Source organism: Pelophylax lessonae (assembly GCF_965119305.1).
Source record: "Pelophylax lessonae genome assembly, chromosome: 5".
NCBI lineage: Eukaryota > Metazoa > Chordata > Amphibia > Anura > Ranidae > Pelophylax > Pelophylax lessonae.
In genome coordinates this window covers 484790662-484813227 of record NC_138772.1, presented here as the reverse complement: position 1 = coordinate 484813227, position 22566 = coordinate 484790662, and the positions used below count along the sequence as shown (strand labels likewise).

At 43.4% G+C, this 22566-nt stretch overlaps 1 protein-coding gene and 1 long non-coding RNA gene across 3 annotated transcripts in view; one reads left to right on the top strand and one right to left on the bottom strand.

Annotated features, from left to right (window-relative positions):
• Positions 1 to 22566, top strand: part of LOC309555764 — a 1250709-nt gene that overhangs the window by 84534 nt on the left and 1143609 nt on the right. The window lies entirely within an intron of this gene.
• VPS13B (vacuolar protein sorting 13 homolog B) overlaps positions 1 to 22566 on the bottom strand; it is a 1502642-nt gene that overhangs the window by 510000 nt on the left and 970076 nt on the right. For both annotated transcript variants that reach the window (XM_082257852.1, XM_082257851.1), the window contains exon 32: positions 2090 to 2216. In XM_082257852.1, coding sequence (XP_082113978.1) covers positions 2090 to 2216 — 127 coding nt within the window. The remainder of the gene's footprint in view (positions 1 to 2089; positions 2217 to 22566) is intronic.

Below are 22566 nucleotides of genomic sequence, written 5' to 3'. Positions count from 1 at the left end.
CCCGGGACACTAAGGACTGCAGGACCACCGTCAGTGCAACCATGGGAAGCTGGGGTTCCAAGGGACCTGCCACCTTCATGAGGGGGTCATTTGGGGAGATGTGACCCTGAGGCTCCATAGGATGAGGGAGATCCTGCAGCACAAAAAAGTTTTTTGGCACTACTAAGGCCCCTCCTATGCTCAGTGTATTTATTAGCGGAGAGAGATATATATTGGACCTCCTAGGACTCATCCTACCAACCGGAGGAGCGCCGCAATTCAGACCCAGCAACCACCTAAAACACCATCCAATTCATATATCCCAGGCAGAGGAAGGGGATAAAGAAAAGGAACAGCCCTGGCATCTCCAGCCACCTGCTGGACTAAGGGAAAATGGCAGCCATGACGTCATGGACTACACAAACTTGGCCGCCAGCCGGAGACCAAGCCAAACCAAGGGGAAATGGCCGTTGTAACATCGGGGGCTTCTCAATCATGGCCACAGGCCTCTCCACCTGCCGAGAACAGGCTGCCAGGCTCCTTCCTGCACCCTCTGCAAAGGTACCCCCGCCCAACCAGGTACTGTACCTTACTCGTACTTGCACCAGGCAGGGCATACATTAAGGGGGCTCTGCTGCACCCTCTGCAATGGCTGTGCCCTTTGCACTGGGACGACCATCTGCACTATACCTCACACTGCACACAGCAGGACATGCACCTAGTGGTCTTCGCTGCACCCTCTGCACTGGGACCCCCCCAGACAAAAGTCCTGCACCCCATACTGCTAGGGCAGGACACAGACCACTCCAAGACTTTTACAGAGGGGGAATGGTGGGGGAGACCCCAGGAGTCTCCGCTGCGTCCTCTGCCCTGGAACCCCCACCAGATTGCAGGTCCCGGACATTCACAGAGAGGGTGGGGAAGTCCAGCTCAAATTAGGGACTTTAGGATGAAAGAAGAGAACCGACAAGCAGCCCCAACCATCCCTGGAGGGTACCCGCGTCCCCCCCAAACCACACAAAAGGGGAGAGGGGGGGACTGTACTTACCACCCTATGGTGCGGGTGACACTCCAGACATACCTCCTCTCCACGAAAGAGATTGCTGCGACTCGGACCAGCGCCCAATCGTATGCAAGCCTGCAAGACGTTTAACTCGCGGGCCAGCATCTGTTCATGAGGCTATGTTGCGGCCGATTTAGCACATATCAGCGGTTTGCATGCTTTCGCTAGCTGGACTGGGGGGACCACTGGATCTAGATTATCCAGCCCCTTCGCCCAGCCCAGCAGTTGATTGTAGACTCTCCCAAAGAAAAACAGCAAAAAAGATGCATGGAAGGAGAAAAAATTTCTAGGACCAAGAGATCCCAGCAGAGAGCCTAGGTCGTTACTCCTGACTAGACAGATCAAAACTGAATACCTATAGCAGAGAGGGGGTAATATACTAGCTGAGAATGGCCCATGAGCTTAGCCAAGTGTTTTTTTGTTATCCCTAGTCATACTCCTGCAGAAGGTGACATAACCCTATAGTTATGATTTATGGAGCGCTGTGTCTGCCGATGAATGAAAGAGAAATAGTGTATATATTTGTAAAAAATTAGCCCTAGCCCTCACTTATACTGTTTGGTATACTGAGCTAATCACATTCACACATAATTTTAAAAAAAAATATTAAAACATTACTTCTCTTAAAGCAAACCTGTGCTTTGTCCAACCAGGGAACAGTGAAATATTTGTGTTAATGTCTCCTTTTCTAAAAGCACACACCTTTTCTTTGCTCCTCAGCTGTCAAAAGTGAATAAATTAAACTATGTTTAAGCTCCGAATAACTTTAGTGGAAGTTTATACAAGGTTGGAGATGGTCACCTTGTTGCCATGCAAAAGCACAGGGCCAATCACCATGCATCACTGTTGTCACATGGGGGAAAAGCAAGTGAATAACACTCTTCCATACCAGGAGGAACGAAGGACTTTCTTTTTAGCTATGCAGAAGTGAAAGAAAGGTATCTACTGTATGTGGTGCTGGGGAAAATTAAATTTTTCTTATGAACATTACCATTATTGCACTGATAGTATAAACATAATAACTATATAGACCAGCATAATTATTACCTCAGAGTGCATGCTGTCATGTCCAGACACTTTACTGAAGATTATCGCTGGAGCAGCTGTAACTCTCACTGTGAAATCTGTTAATATCGGGCTCAGTATTGCTCGACGTTCCTGATGTCTCCTTATACTGATGACGAAAAAAGTAGGCATTGTGAAATGAGTTTGTGAAAAATAAAACAATAAATAATAAAGTAATGCTGCTTAGTTGGTGTCCTTAAGTCATTTACATTGCAGTGACCCTAAGACAATGTTATACACACCTCTCATATTTTGGTTAGGGTACGATACATGTGTAAATACATTAACTTCAGTATAACACTTTGTACCATCTTTTAAAGGATTTTGCTGATACTTCTTGTGCTGAAGCAAAACAAAATATTGGAAAATAGATATACTTGGCAAAATAGCACTACTGTTTTGCACTACAACGTTCCATCAGAGTTTTATATATTATAACATCAAAATCTGCCTGGGACAAAAAAAGCTTTTTGCTTTGTGTATTCTGGGAACTTAAAGTAGAACCTCACATTTATACAAAAATTCCCCCATCTCCCGCAATACAATCAACTATTACCACACGTACAAGTGTGTATTTACCTCCTTCAATGACTGCAGCTTTCTGTACTGTCTGCAGCCAAGCTAGTGAAAGAAAAAAAGCTAGAGTTATTACCTGATAACTCCTTTTCCAGGAATCCTCCAGGACGGTCACATGAGAGATGCAGGAAACACAAGCACGCACAAGTTTAAAAAGGCCGCCCTAGGCTGCCCCTTTAGTTGTACAAAGATCCGCTTGTTGCCAAATACGAACATTCTGATATATGTATTTAATATCTTTCATTAGTAAGGGTGAGGGTCTACCGTCCAAAAGGATTCCAGGAAAAGGAATAATCAGATAACTCTAGCTTTCCCCAGTCATCCTCCAGGATGGTCACATGAGACCCCAAAGATTCGTACCTAGAGTGGGACTACCACCTGCAGGACCTTTCGACCAAAGGTCAGACCTTGGGTGGAGACCAAATCGATCCTGTAGTGCTTCACAAAGGTGGAATCACTGCACTAGGTAGCTGCTCGGCCGGTTTGCTCGATGGATGCCCCAGCTTTCTCTGCCCAGGAAGTAGCAATTATGGGTGTGAAGTGCGCTTTTGGGTTTGGCGGACTGGCCTGGTTTTGGGCGACATTAGAAGTTTTTAATCGCTGTCCTGATCCATCTACTTATGGAAATTTTTCATGATTGTGCTTTGTGAACACCTTCGAACAAAACAAAAAGGTTTGGAGCTTTTCTAAATGGTTTAGTGGAGGATGCATCTTCTAACAAACAAAGTTGTGAATGCTTCCTCTCTTTGGTTGGATTGATTTTGACAGCAGGACGGTAGGATGACCTCGTGTCCGGTAGAATGCTGAGGCAACTTTGGGGAGGAACGAGTCCGCTCTGAGGACCAGTTCATCTGGAAAGATTGTAAAGAAAGGCTCTTTTATGGAGAGGGCCTGAAGTTTGCTAACCAGTCTGGCTGATGTAACAGCCACTAATAAGGCTACCTTGAGTATCAGGTATTTCAATGAAGTGTCCGAGAGTGGCTCGAAAGGTGCTTGAGTAAGAGGCCTGAGTACTAGAGAAAGGTCCCATTGGGCTACCTAATGCTTTTGCTTGGTCGTTTTCTTTAAATGGACTTCAAGAACCATTTGATCAGAACATTCTCGTTAAGCTGTGTATAAAAAAAAAAACTGAAAGTGCCACAGTGTGCACTTAAAGCATGCTTACCACCAAGCCAGCTTCTGCTCCTTCTAAATGGAAGTTTATCACCATGCCCACGTCTTGCAAGTCTCTGCTTTTGGGCAGCATATTCGCTGCATACTTTTTCCAGACCTTCCCGTATATCTTTCTCATTACTGGTTTTCTGCTTTGTAGGAGCGTCTCTACTACTTTAGCAGAGAGACCTTTTTTCAAAAAAATGCGCCGTTCAAGATTCACGCTGTCAATTTCAAGGTTTGAAGTTGTGGGTGGCATGTCCCTGATTGCGGTAGAAGGTTGTCCAGGATCGGTAAAGTCCAAGGGTCCGTCTCTGCCATCTTTTTTATCGCTGTGAACCAAGATCTTTTTGGCCAAAAGGGTGCTAGTAGGATCACCCTTACCTTCTCCATACGAATCTTCCTGAACGTCCTGGGAAAAAGTTGTACTAGAGGAAAGGCATATTCCAGTTTGAATGTCCTCGGGAACCCCAGGGAGTCCACCCCTGAGTCTACCTCTAGTTTTGGGGAGAAATACCTTGCCACCTTCTTTTTGCTTTGGAAAGAGGTTGACTTCCGGAAGGCCCCACTTCGAGAGAAGTATCAAAAAGATTTTTTGGTTCAGTTCCCATTTCGCCGGGTCCAGCTGTCTTCGGCTCAACAGGTCTGCTAGGGTATTGTATGTACCCTTGATGTGTACCGTAGTCAGTGATAGCAAATTAACTGCCGCCCATGAGAGAAGGACGTGTGCTGTTCTCATAAGGGGTCTCCATCTGGTACTCCCTTGGCTACTAATATATGCCACTGTAGTGACATTGTCCAATAGAATCTGAACATGCTTCCCCTCTACTGACTCCTGGAAAGCAGATAGCGCTTTTAGTAATGCAGTCAGTTCCCTTTAGTTGGAGGAGACTTCTAAGACATCTCTGGTTCCCTGTTTCTTTGTCTGGCCTGTGTCCTATGTGAGCTCCCCCTCCAGGTGCACTTGCATCTGTGGTAACTCGCACTTGAGTCAGTGGGAGCCACAGTTGGCCTTTCTTCAGGGAGTCCTTTGTCCACCACGTCAAGGACATCCTGATGGTTCTGGGAATAGTAATCATTCATGTTTTTGTCCAAGTTGTTTAGGAGTTACCACTGTAAGGCCCTCATGTGTAGCGGGCTTCATTGTACCGCCAGGATGGAGGCAGACATGAGCCCCTAAAGGGACATAATGGCTCTTCTCGTCCCTTGCTTTGCAGTTCTTAGTTGGTCTGCTGCTTTGTTAGTTTGGCTACTTTTTTTTTTTTTTGGAAGTAGGATCTTTTGTGCCATCGTGTCGATTGTGTAGCCCAGGAACGTAGCCTTTTGAGAGAGAATTCTGTTTGACTTCTCGGAACTGATTTGCCACCCCAGCTGGGTGAGAAAATATTCGGTCATTTGTAAACCGGCAGGAGTTTCCGCTCGGGATAGGCTGTAGATTAAGAAATCATCCAGATAATGCACGATCTGGACCCCCCTCAGTCTGAGCTCTTGCATAACTTCCGCCATTATCTTAGTGAATATATGAGGGGCTGATGAAATGCTGAACAGGAGAGCTTGTTATTGAAAATGTGAGATACTATAGAGAGTAATGGCGCCTCCCATTAACTAGAATCAATGTATATAGTGAAGCTGCCTACAATTTAAGTGCAATAGACTTAAAAGAATGGAGGAAAAAGTTGAGGCGCTAACACATGAGTATAACCAAACGTAAAAAAAAAAAAAAACTTTTTTTTTGAAGGGAAATGCCTTAGTTTTATCTGCCAAACTCTCTAACACTTTTTCGAGTTCGGGACCAAATAATAAACTGCTGTCGAAAGGGATGTTGCATAATTTATTTTTGGAAGTGTAGTCTCCCTCCCAAGTCTTTAGCCACAGGGCCCTTCTAGCCACGTTGACAAGGCAGGAAATCTTACTGCTTCTGCCGAAGCATCAGTCATGTATGCCACTTTTTTTCTATTAAAAGAAGGTAATCCAAAGCCTCCTCTGTCTCCGGGACCTTGTCCACGTGACCTCAAATTTGTTCTAGCCAAAATGCAACGTTTCTGGCCACGCATGTCTTCACTATATTGGGTTGAAGCCCTGCAGCCCCTGCTTCGTATGCTCTTCATAGTGTGACATCTTTTTTTTTCAATCGGGTCCTTTAGCTCAGTGGTCCTCAACCCTGGCCTACAAGGCCCACTAACAGGCCAGATTTGCAAGATAACTGAAATACATCCCAGGTGATATCATTTGCTGATCAGTGATTGCAGTACTCTAGTCTGCATCTCCCCAAGGTAATACTTAAAATCTGGCCTGTTAGATGGCCCTGAGGACCGGAGTTGAGGACCACTGCTTTAGCTGACCCATGTCTTCAAATGATAGATCTGATTTTTTTGACACCTTGGCCAAGGATGCATCCAGCCTTGGGCATTTTGTGAGAACGCTTTGCTGCTCGTCGAATGGGGATCTCCTCTTCAGAGACTTTGGAAAAAACTGTTTGATTTCTGGGTTCCTCCATTCTTTGTCTATTATCCCTTTGATATACTGATGGATCAGAAACGACCTGCATTATTCTTCTTCAAGTCCTCTATATAGTCTGTCACTGACTGAGTCCACAGGCTGGGATTCTTGGATTTCTTCGGTCATATAAATTGCTTTTAAGAGCTCTTCCAGAAAAGATGTTTGGAAATTTTCTGTTATTCGATGGAGCTTGATTTGGAGTCGGAGCTGTCCTGGTATAGGAGTTCTCCTCCTTCCAAATCCAAGAAATTCAGCTGTGGTTGGGGGGAGGGCTTTCTAGGTCTTTCTTTTGGTCTAGTGGTTTTGGGTTTTTGAGATGAGGTAGATGGTCAGTCCCCCCCTTTCATTTCGTCAATGGCTGTTTGTAGTGATCTAAGCATGGATGTCATCTCAAATTGCATGTAAAACAGATATGCACGATCAGCAACCCGGTGGGCGTGATTACGTTACCGCTTTAGCGCAAGCCGATGCATTTTGCCCAATAGAAGTACTACTATACTACTGGTTAGCCTTATCGACGATATGCATCGGATGGAGCTACAGTGGTGACGTAATCACACCCGCCAGCTTGCTGATCATGCATATCTGTTTTAAATGCAATTTTCTACCTGCCTTATGTGAGTAGTTTTTCATTATAATAAATGGTGGGATTTTATACTAATGCAATATGAGTTTCCCCTTTGCCTTTATCCCTTCTTGAGCTTCATCTGTGGACTACTCTGGTTATTTTGAATACTTCGTCCCCGAGTCCTGGATTGTGCCATCCATCCATCCATCCATCCATCCCAGTGGGGTTTTCTCCCCAAAGTGCAGCCAGACCTCTATCTTTGAGGTCCTACCTGTTGGTAAGTGGCTTGTGAATGGGGTGCGCACCTGGGTGTGGAGTGGTGTATATTCACACAGATTTATTGGATTTGGGCGACACATACATTTATTGATGGATTGTCTGCACATAAGTATTCATTGAGGGACTGTTTTGCACTGTGCACTTCCTTTTCTCCTTAATGCACTTCTTTTGGATGCTTATGAATTAGCCTATTCGTACATGATGATTTTAAGCATATTTTTTAAGCACTATATCTGTTTATATTATTTGATTTATTTATTATTGTATTTTTTGATGCACTAGCACCTTTACCTTGATAGTGCAACACATTTGTATTTATATTCGTTAACCATATGTGTGTGGGTATATAGTAAGTGCAGCTATCATCATTTGATCATTTATTTAGATTATCTTATTTCTGACACTTAGCGCAACAATTTTTCCTTTTCTAGTCCATTGTTACTGCCACCATGTTAAAAAGAGCTGCTAGAAACCATTACCCTTAAACTGCATGGATAAGCTCTAGTTGTAATTGGTTCCAAGACCATGGTATACCCATAACGTTTTATCCTAAAATGCTGCATATAGGTATACCCCGTTGCCCAACACTTCTTTAGACACATTTCCTGGCTCCTCTCCATTTTTATTATTATAACAGGATTTATATAGCACTAACAGTTTACGCAATGCTTTACAACATAAGGGCAGACAGTACAATTACAATACAAATAAATACAGTAGGAATCAGAGGGCCCTATTCCATGTAAGCAAACACATGGTTCTGCATAATTGCCTAGTGAATTCATACATAGTGCATGCTGAGGGGAGTCACTTACATGAAAAGATACAACCCCCAAATATATAACTCAAAGTCCTAACCTGAAAATAATCTGAAATTATAGACGCTTATTTGTGTTTTTCTTTTTTCTTAACCCAATTACCCTTTTAGGCTCTAGATGGTATATTATTTTAAAGCACACCAACTAATCTGCCTGAAACAGGGTAGTACAGCTTGCATTCTGAGAATTTTGCATATGCTTTGCACAAGCAATATAAAGGTATATATTATGGGTCAGTTTGGAGGAACACAGGCTGCATGTGAGGTCTCAAAAGCTATCAGACTGACCACTTCTGAACTGGAAGATTTTCAGAGTTGCTGGAGTCTTAAGTATGTGTTTTTAAGGTTGCACAATTATTATACCACAATTATACAAATTACACTGGCAGACGGCAAATATTACATTGCAGCTGTGACGCAACTGTCAGAATTATAAGAACTGACTGAAAAAGGATAACATCGGATGACAAAAATTACAGCTACAGCACAATGAAGGGTATAGTTTGACGAGTTTCACACATGAGATAACTGACAGGCCAAAAATCTTTCCAAAATATTAGCTGCTATTAATAAATAATTGTCTAGTATCAACTTCCCAAAGGAAAGTTTTCCAGAGTAACAGTTTCCTTCCTGAGCATGGTAAGCAGTCAGTACAGCCTCTTCTAACAATTCTTGAGTGTATTTTTTTGTTTTCTGTATTCTGAAAGACAAAGGCCACACACTGAGTTCAGGTACTACCTCGATCTATGGGAAACTAAGGTTTAAATTGGATTTTACCATTGAACCCTGGCTAAAAAAAAATGTTTTTTTTTTTTTTGTGCTGGGAGGTTATGGACATTCGCCAAAAGGAAGGAAGGAAGGATCCTTTAAGAATTCCTTTTGGTCTTCCTATTTTCTCCTGCAACATGCTAGTTAATTGACTTCTGACAAGCTGGGTAGTTCAAAATATTCTCTAAAGGGTCCCATTACATACTGACTCTGTATAAACTAAACATAATAAACCCACCAAATGCAATTAAGCTACAACATTGTTAGTCTGAGAACCAAAATGATTGCAGTATGCTTTCAGGTGCTTTTGCACTGCTTTGACTTGCTATGGAGTTACTAAAGGTGTTAAGGCTGCATTCCATTAACTTGCACAGGGAAGACAAGCAGCAAAGATGCAAATTAATCCCCATGTAAGCTATAGTAGCAGATCCTTTGTCAGCTACAATTCACCACAGAAAACAATCGGACACATCTGTAACTGCTAAATAAACTCTACTACAAAGATGTTCATGTGATATGATTTTAAAGATATGTACACACCAACATAAATGTATGTACCAACGTACGTTTTTGTACATACACTCCTCACTGCCCTATGTGAAACAGTGGAAAAAGGAGTACACTGGTTTTCACATTACACCAGAAAGTAGGAAGTATAGACCAATGGCCACAGTTGGTAAAGGGGATTGATATTTAAGGAGTTGTAAAGCCAGGAAGGTTTTTTTATCCTAAAGCATTTTATGCATTAAGATAAAAAGCCTTCTGTGCATAGCAGCCCCCCCCAGCACCCCTAATACTTACCTGTGTCCCCTCTCTGTCCAGCGATGCCCACGAGTCCCTCGGCTGTCCTAGGACCCTCTCTTCTGATGGGCTGAGATACAGTCATGGCGCCATTGGCACCTGCGGCTGTCAATCAAAGTCAGTAAGCCAATCAGGAGAGGGAGGGGGTGGAGCTGAATTGCAGCTCCATGTCAGAATGGACTCACAGAGCTGCAGCTTGGCTTGAGTGCACCCATAACAAGCTGCTTGCTGTGGGGGCACTCGATAGGAGGGAGAAGCCATGAACAAGAAGAGGAGGATCCGGGCTGCTCTGTGCAAAATCAACTGCACAGAGCAGGTAAGGTAAGGATAACATGTTTGTTATTTATTTTATTTTTTTAAACTAGACTTTACAATCACTTTAAGGGTGCAAAATACTAAGTGCTGCAGAGAGGTAAGTGACATCTGACTATCACAAACTATAGATTGTGATCTACAGTTAAGTCCCTGGTGCATATGTATTTTAAATCTGGGACTTATACTGTATTCAGAAAGAGCCAAGGCAACTAGCATTTTCAGAAGCAGGAAATGGCAATCACCGGATCAGGGTTCATACACATTTTTACCAATAAAATTCCATGACTTTTCCATGACTACACGTAAATATTCATGACCTAAAATTTCATGAAATATCTATGTATACATGTTAAATAAGAAGAAAATCCATGTCCATGTCACACCCAGCATATTTTTTACTAAAATAAATGACAAGTTTTGTAGTGTACAGTACCTCTGCAGTTAGGGTTTCGTTTCTGGATACAGCGTGACTCAACTTACAGTGGATGAGATGGAAGCACCGCTGCCGCAGCTGGGAGTCGGTGTCACTTCAGGCGCACGGGTGAAAAAGCCAGTGATCGGATTGGAAGCTGTCGAGCATGCAGCTGCAGACTAGTGCTTTGCACCTTTAGCGTGGCTAGACAGCGCTGCCTCTCCCATGTTCGAAATGTCAAACGTTTTACGACACACACTGTACATTTAGCACGTCCCGGGTCCTGATCTTTCTCCAGCCACCTCTCATACTTTTCATCATGAAGCCATACAACTTTTCATCATGAAGCCATACAATTTAAAGCTGCATTTCCCTGGATTAATGGCCGCTCCTGCTTGGGGATAAAGCTTCAGTTCAGGCAGTCATGATGGAGGTGCACCCGGACTGGTATGGATGGCACAGTCAGATGCACAAAATGCAGCGCTTACTCTTTAGGCCCAAGCCACAGTCATGATGGAGGTGCAGGTGGACTGGTATGGATGGCACAGATGCACAAATGCGGCGCTTACTCTTGTCTATACTCAGGGATCGAGTCCTGGGAAAAAAAGTGTGGGGCTGTGAACATGATACAGGAGGAGGTCAGGGGCTGCGGACATGATACAGGAGGTGGTCAGGGGCTGCAGACATGGTACAGGAGATGGTCAAAGGCTGCAGACATGGTACAGGAGATGGTCAAAGGCTGCAGACATGATACAGGAGATGGTCAGAGGTTGCGGACATGGTAGAAGAGATGGTCAGAGAGTGCGTACATGATACAAGAGATGGTCAGAGACTGCAGACATGATACAGGAGATGGTCAGAGACTTCGGACAGGATACAGGAGATGGTCAGAGACTGCGGACAGGATACAGGAGATGGTCAGAGACTGCGGACATGATACAAGAGATGGTCAGAGACTGCAGACATGATACAAGAGATGGTCAGAGACTGCGGACAAGATACAAGAGATGGTCAGAGACCGCGGACATGATACAGGAGATGGTCAGAGACTGCGGACATGATACAAGAGATGGTCAGAGACTGCGGACATGATACAAGAGATGGTCAGAGACTGCGGACACGATACAAGAGATGGTCAGAGACTGCGGACACTATACAAGAGATGGTCAGAGACTGCGGACACGATATAAGAGATGGTCAGAGACTGCGGACACGATACAAGAGATGGTCAGAGACTGCGGACACGATACAAGAGATGGTCAGAGACTGCGGACATGATACCAGAGATGGTCAGAGACTGCGGACATGATACCAGAGATGGTCAGAGACTGCGGACATGATACAAAAGATGGTCAGAGACTGTGGACATGATAGAAGATAGAAGAGCACTAGGGGGGCTGGAGAGCACAGGGGAAGCAGAGAGTACTGAAGGAGCTGAATGGCACGGAGGGGGGGGGGACTGGAGAAAATTAAGGGGGGTTTGGAAAGCATTGCAGGGGGGTTGGAAGGCGCAGGGGGGTGGAGAGCACTGGGGGGGAAGCAGGGAAAACCAGGGGAATGGAGAGCACAGGGGGAGGGGTGAACTGGAGAGCACTGTCTGGGGGGGAACTGGAAATCACTGAGGGGGGAGCCAGGGAGCACAGGGGGGTGGAGAGCACTGGGGGAGCCAGAGAGCACGGGGGGGAGATGAAAAGCACTGTGGGGAGATAAAAAGCACTGGGGGGGGGGTTAAGAGCACGGGGGGGTAAAGAAGACTGGGGAGGGGGAGCTAAGAGCACTGGGGGGGGCTAAAGAGCCCTGAGGGGGGCCAGCAAGGGAAGTTGTATAGAAGGGGGATGGGGCAGCTGCATATAGATGCATTGAACTTTCCATATTCCTCCTGCAGCCGCTGAGAGGAGGAGTAAAAAGCATTCAGTGACAGCATGAGGAATATGGAAAGTTCAATTCATCTATATGCAGCTGCCCCATCTTATCCCTATCCTATCCAGCACACAAAACAAGACTCCTCAGGCACTCTCACTGACCTTCTTCCTGCCGCTGCAGCTGCCTTCTTCACACGGAGATGAGGGCGGCCCGGCGGACTCCGGCCTGACACCCCCCAGTGCGGCGATGCGGGCGGCCCGGCGGACACCGGCCTGACACCATCCAGTGCGGCGATCCGGGTGGCCCGGCTGACACCCCCCAGTGCGCGATGCTGGTACACCCCTGGGAGCGGGACAGTAAGTGCACTATTTCTTGGTTTTAGGTTTAGGCGGATCAATCCGCTGCAGAGTTCCCAGCTTGTCACGGTCTATTCATATTGAAGAGGCCAGTGACCAGGCTTCAGCTGTGCAGCGCACTGCGGCTGATTAATCAGCCTAAACCCGAAACAGAGAAAATAGTCCACTTACTGTCCCCCGCTCCCACAGAATACAGGGGGCCCGGAGACATTTTCTAAATTAAATAGTTGCACAAAATTCCATGACTTTTCCAAAACTTAGTGGGGTTTACTCATTTTCCATAACTTTGTGGGGTTTACTCATTTTCCATAACTTTTCCAGGCCTGGAAAGTGTCATGTCAAAATCCCATGACTTTTCCAGGATTTTCATGACCGTACGAACCCTGCCAGATATCTTTCCATATAGTTTTCCTTAAACTTGCACAAGTCAGCCAAAGCTGCAGACTGCATTAGGACTGACAGAAGTGATAACAGCTATTACCCCAAATGTTGCTTAATATATTTAACCACTTAAAGATGATGCACAAAAAAGCCCGCAAACAGTTTGCTGAAGACAATAAGACTAAGGACATGGATTACTGGAACCATGTCCTGTGGTCTGATAAGACAAGATAAACTTATTTGGTTCAGATAGTGTCAACCGTATGCGATGGCAACCAGGTGAGGAGTACATAGCAGCCCCAGACCAGGAGTGTCCTGGTCTGAGGCTGCATGAGTGCTGCTGGCACTGGGGACCTACAGTTCATTGAGGGACCCATGAATGCCAACATGTACTGTGACATACTGAAGCAGAGCATGATCCCCTCCCTTCGGAGACTGGGCCGCAGGGCAGTATTCCAACATGATAACGACCCAAAAACACACCGCCAAGATGACCGCTGCTTTGCTAAAGAAGCTGAGGGTGAAGGTGCTGGACTGACCAAGCATTTCTCCAGATCTAAACCCTATTGAGCATCTGTGGGGCATCCTCAAACGGTAGGTGGAGGAGCGCAAAGTCTCTAACATCCACCAGCTTAGTGATGTCATCATGGAGGAGTGGAAGAGGACTCCAGTGGCAACCTGTGAACCTCTGGTGAACTCCATGCCCAAGAGGGTTAAGGCAGTGCTGGAAAATAATGGTGGCCACACAAAATATTGACACTTTGGGCCCAATTTGTACATTTCCACTTAGGGGTGTACTCACTTTTGTTGCCAGCAGTTTTGACATTAATGGCTGTGTGTTGAGATATTTTGAGGGGACAGCAAATGTACACTGTTATACAAGCTGTACACTCACTACTTTACATTATAGCAAAGTGTCATTTCTTCAGTGTTGTCACATGAAAAGATATAATAAAAATATTTACAAAAATGTGAGGTTTGTACTCACTTTTGTGAGATACTGTATATATTTTTTTTAATATATGTGAAAGATAATGTTACGCCAAGTAAATAGATACTCAACATCTCATGCTTCCAAATTGTGCACGCTCGTGGAATGGCGACAAACATTGGTACTTAAAAATCTCCATAGACAACGTTTAAAAATGTCTACAGCTTACCAATTTAGAGTTACAGAGGAGGTCTAGGGCTAGAATAATTGCTCTCACTCTAATGATCATGGCGATAATTCACATGTGTGGTTTAAACACTGTTTACATATGTGGGCACGACTTGCATATGCGGTCGCTTCTGTGCACGAGCTTGGAGGGACTGGGCGTTTTAATTTTTTCTTCTTATTTATTTTATTTTTTATTTATTTATTTTTGTCCCTTTAAAAAAAATGTTTTGATCACTTTAATTCATATTACAAGGAATGTAAACATCCATTGTACTAGAAATAAGCGGGACAGGTCCTCTTTAATGTGAGATCTGGGGTCAAAAAGACCTCAGATCTCTCATCTACACTAAAAAGCAAAAAAAAAAAAAAAAGTCATTTTTTTTTTTATCATGAAAAAAAAAAAATGGGCCCTTTAAGGCAGTTTGGAGGAAGCGATGTATCATGTCGCTATGGTCCTCGAAGGCCATAGAATCAAGTGGGAGCCAGCTTGCCCTCACTCGACTTCCTGCCTAGGAGGGGAGAGTACCGAATCATTTTCCCCGCTAACGACGGGTCCGGTAACTGGGGAAAACGACCAGGAAGCAGCGGGAGGGGGCACCTCTCCCGTCACCCATAAAAGTGATTCTGCAGCGAATCTACGGCTGGGACCACTTTTATGAGAAAGAGGACCGACCTGCCCGGTACAAAAAATATCGGGGTATGGCAGCTATATGCTGTCATAACCCCGGTATTTAACGTCAAAGTAGCGACGTATAACTGTGGCGGGAGGTTCGGAAGTGTTTAATCATCTTCATCTTAATAAATAGAAACTATTTTTCACCTCTTATCAACTTTTAGCATAAAAAAAGGTCAACTAAAATTTTACGACTGTGTAAAAAGGTAGAAATCGGCTTTTTTTAAATAAAGCACAGGCACTAGGATACAGTTTGTAATTTTACAGAGGAGATGATGTAAATATCACGTAGTGGTTTAACAACCACTTTAACCTGACAAATGTATAAAGTGATATGTAAGCATTTTTCAGCATCAACAGAGAAAAAAAAATGGCAAATACATTGAACTGTCTATTATATATTAATCACACAACTAATAAAATAGAAAAAAATTGCAGAAGCGTAGTTTCTGAACTGGAACCAGTACAAAGCTATTTGATTTCATCAGCATCTGAATATTATTTTTCCCAAAGTTTTAAAGTGACTGGAAAGAGGTGGTTTGAACAGTGTACTGTGCCAACACTCATAAGACATCATGTTTCTGTCTGACTAAATTAGTTATATAGAATGAAAACATGACTGAATATATACAAAAAAAAAAAAAGCAATGAATAAAATTGTAAACCACAGATGGATGAGAAAGTCTTAATGTCGGGTGGAAAGGATTTCATCATTGGCACTGACATACCATTATACCATTTGAAAATCCTTCCACGTGTCCTTATTGGGAATGGATGGTCCTGATTTCTGAACTGTCCCCTAAAGAGTTTGGCTAAGCAAAAGTTGGAGTGTAAAATAGTATAGATAGCTACCAGGTAATTGGTTACCATAATCCCGTCATAAATTGAAAGAGAAACCCCCTTAGGTTTGTGGGACTTTAAGGGTAACAGTAAAGGCTCTCATAAGAGAAGTTTTAACGTGAAATAATTATAAAATTTTTTATTTTGTAAGGTTGTGGTTGTAACAGACAATCATCATAAACTGTACATGTTTAAGTCATAGACTCGAAAAAAAGCATGAATGATACAATACAGTTGTAGGTACATAGCAGAGTCCAACGCGTTTCAAACTGTTTGTTTTAGTACATAAATCTTCCTCAGGGAGTCTGCATATGTTCCTGAAATACATGGTTAAATGTAAGTTCCAAGAAACAGAATATATATAAACATTTTACAATGAAAAGTTTTTTTATACATGAAAAAAGTATTATTAGCATCTGCGACCACATGTTGCCCTAAAGAGGTCCTGGAAAGCCTCTTGCTAGTCCAGGATACTCCTAGAGAGGAAACCTACTCTCCCTTTTCCCTTTCAATCTCTGGGAGTAGGTTTCCTCTCTAGGAGTATCCTGGACTAGCAAGAGGCTTTCCAGGACCTCTTTAGGGCAACATGTGGTCGCAGATGCTAATAATACTTTTTTCATGTATAAAAAACTTTTCATTGTAAAATGTTTATATATATTCTGTTTCTTGGAACTTACATTTAACCATGTATTTCAGGAACATATGCAGACTCCCTGAGGAAGATTTATGTACTAAAACAAACAGTTTGAAACGCGTTGGACTCTGCTATGTACCTACAACTGTATTGTATCATTCATGCTTTTTTTCGAGTCTATGACTTAAACATGTACAGTTTATGATGATTGTCTGTTACAACCACAACCTTACAAAATAAAAAATTTTATAATTATTTCACGTTAAAACTTCTCTTATGAGAGCCTTTACTGTTACCCTTAAAGTCCCACAAACCTAAGGGGGTTTCTCTTTCAAAGTTGGAGTTGCTTGTCTAAAAATTGATAAACTTGGGCAGGGCTTAGTGAGTAACAAAGTCCGTGAACTGTTAACTGACAGTGCTCAGACTCTTGGGGGCACTCTGCACATGCTCAGTTTTGGAGTGTATTGCTAGAGTTTTTTTTTGTTGGGAAGGTGTATGTAATCAGCACAGGGTCAATCAGCACTGTCCAGACAGAGGGTCAGGGGTCATGCAGCCTCATAGGACAGTCAGAGAAGAATAAAAACTTCTCCTACAAGCTTTAACCAAACACTAATAGAAATCACAATAATGCTATATACTGCTGATGAGAAAAAGTATTGAGCGGTTTATATTTACTATAATAATTGCATATGCATGTTCTGTGTACTGTGGGAGACCAGATATAGTGAATGCAGGGTCCTGGGTTTAGTAACACTTTAAGGCCTTATTCATAAGAGCAGAAAGAACTGCTGCTCCTCAAAAAAGCAATTCATGCTCAAATTGCTTTTCAGAGGCATTTGACAGGCAGTGAAGAGGTGATAGGCCCCTCCTCAACTTCTGTTTTAAGCCCCCAAATGCAGCATCACCAATGAGCATGTAACTTATGTACTGGGTTTTAATCTTTTTGATTTTAATCATGTATAAATAATAAAGTTTTATATTATAAATGGTGTACTGATCACGTATATGGCACTGTTAAATTCCCACCAAATGTTCGTTGCCTTGTGCATACTATTCCAGGGATGTGGTGCCTGATATAGCCATGTCACCTAACCACACTACAAAGATGTCAGAAAACAATGTCCCAGCAGGGGTGATTCCTCATTCCGCCTCACCTGTGAGGATAAAGGCATCTGTTGTTTTTTTTTTTTTTTTCAAAAAACTAACCTTGTGAGGCTAGCTTTTGGTAGCCACTCTGCTTTCCACAGTAGGCTAGGTGGGCTCAAGAAGGTGTGGGCGATGGGGGCAATGTTTAGGTAAAATCAGTCAGGATCTGTCTTCTTCCAGAAAATGGTGATTTGTTTCCTTGGAAATACATTTTTTTTTTGTAATTTCTAAGCCTGCAAATATATTAGTGTAGTGTTCAGGAAACACTCAAAAAACATGCATTGCATTCATTGGTAATGGCACTCCAAACGCATCAAGCAACAGGTGGACAAATGCAATAAAAAGCACGCTTATAAAAAGCTTGAAGCTCAAAAAAGGCACACAAGCTGGGTTTGTTGTGTGTACAGTAGCCCACTGAAATAAAGTATGACAATGCACATACTGTAAGTGTGATGCCAAATGTTGTGCTACACTAGTGCGAATGGGAGCTCAGGAAGGATTACAGTATATAAATCATTATCATGGCAATGAAGACATTGTATCAAAAAAGTATGAGGCACATTAGAACACATCTGTAGCAGGATTCCCAGCCATTTTGCTGGATGAGGGTCCGCCTGGGTTACTGCTAGTATCAACAGCACATTTAAGCATGTTTTCCAAATGTGAGCACTGAGACAATGAACAGTCTAGTATCTTTGGGTTTTTGTATTTATTTTGAACTTGGATGGGAGAAGAGATGAGTGGAATACTCCTCTGGCTCAACTATACACAATTTGAGTCAACTTGGGACACAATTTGGGACAACTGAAATACGCCCCTTGGCACTGACTTGACGCTGGCTAAATGCCGGTCAACGCCAGTTGACGCTGGTTAACACTGACTTGCTGTCTGTTAACGCTGAACTGACTTCTGACACTTTCTTGTGGCGCAAAGTCCTAATTAAAGCTTCCTTGACCCCTCTTCAATGAGGTAGCTACTTGTAACACTGCTGCATTGCTTAACACTTCAGGGCCCGCACCGGCACCCTCTTTCACACACACGTATCTTCAGGGCTTAATCACGGGCACCCCCTTTCCAAGCCCTCTCTACTGGTTAGCTGGCTCCTGGATCCCTCCAACCTTCTGGAGTGGTCCCCTATTCTAGGCAGACCCCTGGGCAGTTTACAGTACTCACGACACTGCTTTCCTGGAAACTCCAACCCCTGCAGCTTCGCTTGGTCCTCAGCACACTGGATCCCTCTCTGCAGCTCAGCTCAACCTTCTGTCGTTCAGGCCGACCGCCAAGGACACCTTCTCTAGCACTGACAGGAGGAGAGACAGCCGTCACCCTCCTCCTGGGACTCTGCTTCCCGCCAAAGACACCCTGTCATGTGCTCTCCTCAGACTTATACCCCATCCCAGGATGCATTGTAGCAGATTCTGCCCTCTGGGATAGATACAAGCCCTGGTGTGCTATTGGTCAGGTTTCCTCCACTGCCCAATAAGAGCCCTCCTTGGACACAGTGGGAAGACTCCCCAAGCTCAACAGACACACCTGGGGACACATGACAGCCTAGCTGAACAATCAGACCCCCCTGATAAGCAGGCAGCCCCCCCCCCTTATGGGTTTTCCTAGAACCATTTTGATTTTTATTACAAAACTACAGTTAGCACACGGGGATGTATTGCTGATGCCTTCCTAGATTTCAGCCCTGGTCTGTAGACAGTGGAATGTAAACAAAGCAATATTCACACTGGCAAAACAGATTGATGCCCCTGGATAAACTACGAGAGCTAATGTACTTTAAAAGTACAGTTTATCCTTTCATGAATGATGTTCCAAAGGTTAACTGATAAATAAATTATAAGGTCTTAGTGAGAAAAAAAGTATACTTTTGCATGATTCTATTGTATGCCCCTTACAAGTTCCTACAAGGTTAAATAGTTCTAACATGACATGTGTGTTCAATGAAAGGCAACTGAGTTGGCAGCATGGCAGAAAAGTGCCTATATCACCCACAAGCCATTGAGAGGGAACATAACTCAAGGCATATTACATCTGCATTTCTCTCATTTCAGATGGAGAAATGTATTAAAAAATCCAGACTGGAAGCAATTCAGCAGCTTCTACCCAAAACAGCAAAATACCACGGTCACAGCTGCTGCCGAGGCTACTTTGGAGGAAGGCCGAAAAGAGGGTGTGGAGGAGAATGAACAGGGAGCTGTTGTTCCTTGTTCCTTTATAGGGATCTAAAGTATGACATGGCCAATTACAAGAGTGCGTTACTGTTCTGCGCTGACGGACCCCATCTGTTAGATGTATTTTCAGATGCTCTCTATGTAATTCAGGCCAGCAGCCATTGCTTTGAAACAACTGAAGTTGGCAGGATGAAACTATTTGTCGGTGACTGCTCTTCCTCATGTTAGAGAGAGAGATCGCTGTCTGTTCACTTTAGAACATGAAGAGAAAGAGAACTGAATTACAGCCTGATGAAGGCTGAACCTGACATCATTAACATATGGAACTATCAAACAGTGGATGATTTTTTTTTTCTTCTAATTCTTTTCTACTTTGATATTTATACGGTGCAGAAAAAGGGGGGGGGGGTCACAACGGGCCAGTTATGTGTATTATAGTTATTTAAGAAGGTATATTGTACAATTCCAATTGTTCGGGTAAACATGTAAAGTAGTGGCACAGGGAAGACTCTGAAAAAGACCTTCCGGCTTAAATAACTAAATGCTCTATTCCAATCCTCCCCATCCATTCTTTTTTTTTTAAGTATCCTCCCCCTTTTCGGACATGCAGCCAGAGATCAAAAGAATAGAATAACAAGAGAAGAGATTCACTGGGCGTGCAGGTATACTTATTGAATGCAGCACATTAAAGAATAGATGCAGATCAGTAGGCTGCTAGCAATGATCCCTCTTATTAAGACTGTCTGGTTGTCATGCTGATTCAGTGACTTTAATACCTTTTGATCAAACGCAGTGCTGAATTCAAATTAGGAGTTATGACTTTACTTTGTATGGGATTGTATGGTTGCGTTTTCTTTTTTGTTTATTGTTTTTATTGGTTGAGCTAGATGGACTTGTGTCTTTTTTTCAACCTGACTATGTAACTTTGCCGTTGCTTACTTTATTCAATTGTGGACCAGTCACTGTGCATGTACGAATGAGCTGTTTCCCTGTGGGTCTAGGAGAATGCATTGATACACAGCAGATCACAGGTAAAAGGTACAGCCCCAATGAGAGTGGCTCTGTAACATGTGATTGCTGTGACCAATCACAGCATCAAATAGTGTAAACAGAGACTGCCCCCTCCTGTCTCTGATCTGATCTGCATATTAACTCCCAACTTCCCTTATCCTGCACATCTGTACATTAACCCCCTCATTTCCTGATCCCTCTTTGTATGACCTGAACATTTAATGTACACTATATTACCAAAAGTAATAGGACATTTGCCTGTACACCCACATGAACTTTAATGTCATCGCAGTCTTAGTCCGTAGAGTTCAATATTGAGTTGGCCCACCCTTTGCAGCTAGAACAGCTTCAACTCTACTGGGAAGGCTGTCCACAAGATTTAGGAGTTTGTATATGGGAATGTTTGATTATTCTTTCAGAAGCGCTCTAATTTATCCCAAAGGTGTTCTATTGGGTTGAGGTCAGGACCCTGTGCAGGCCAGTCAAGCTCCTCCACCCCAAACTCGCTCATCCATGTACCCTAATTTGTGCACTGGTCCAAATCATTTGGTAGATGGGGGGGGATTATGGTGTGGGGGCGTTTTTCAGGGGTTTGGCTTGGCCCCTTAATTCCAGTGAAGGGAACTCTTAAGGCATCATCATACCAAGATATTTTGGACAATTTCATGCTCCCAACTTTGTGGGAACAGTTTGGGGTTGGCCCCTTCCTGTTTCAACATGACTACCAATACCAGTGCACAAACAAAGTCCATAAAGACACAGATGAGTGAATATGGGGTGGAGGAACTTGACTGGCCTGCACAGAGTCTAGACGTCAACCAGATAGAACACCTTTGGGATGAATAAGAGAGGAGACTGCGAATCAGGTCTTCTCGTCCACAGCAGTGCCTGAACTCACAAATGCACTTCTGGAAGAATGGTCAAACATTCCCACAGACACCCTCCTAAACCTTGTGGACAGCCTTCCCAGAATAACTGAAGCTGTTACTGCTGCAAAGGGTGGGCTAACTCAATATTAAACCCTACGGAACAAGACTGGGATGCCATTAATGTTCAAGAAACACAGCACTGGCAAACATAGATCCACTCACACAGTAATACAGCTCACCAATTGTTATGTCAATAATAGGGAACATAAAGAGTCAGAATAGTAGTTAATTTAAACATAAATGTATCCTATTTGAAGTTGAACCGTGTGCACATTGTTCCTTCTTTTTTTTTTTTAACCTATAGTTAGGAGTTAGGTAAATAGAGAGTAAGGTAAAGGTGTAAATAGAAAGGGGTGAGGGGAAAGAAAGGCGTATAGGAAGGGTTATGGATGTCCTTCAGGTGCTCTGCTTAATTCCATAAGGAGTAGCAATTTTTATGTAATTCATGGTCCCATAAGGACTTTCCCTCTGTCAGAAAGGATGAACATGTTCCATATCCTCCTGGTTTTGGAGTACTTTTCCTTTTCGTGTTGCGCCGTAAGAATTACCGTAGGTCCTCTATTTTATTGATTTCCTTTACATTATGCAGCCAGTCACTAATAGTTGGAGGGTGTTGTTTTTTCCAATTTAAGGGAATACAAGACTTGGCAGCATTCACTAGGTGACATATGATGGATTTTTTGTATTTTTGCAATGGGATATTTGACACATGAATTAGAAAGAAGACAGGATCTTCACCTCCAGCAGCAGTCGGATGTATCGGGGAAGAATTTATGCAGCATATGGGGGGTATGGTGCAATGTTGTCAGGATTTTGTAGTTAGTTTCCCTAATCTTTGTGCAGATGGATGAGGTTTATTATACATCAGGCCTACCTCACACCCCTTCGGATGTCCAGATACTAACCTGATTGGGATCCTGTCTGTCCAATGTGCCAGGCACCTGGAGGCACCTTTTTCTACTTGCTCTGGAGTTGTTCACAGCTCCGGGGCTACTAGCAACAGGTGGTAGCCTTTCTACATGACAAGATGGGGTCTCCGCTGCAACTGGACCCCAAGCAGTGTCTCCTGGATATATACCCTGATGGGGATATGAATAAGTTTA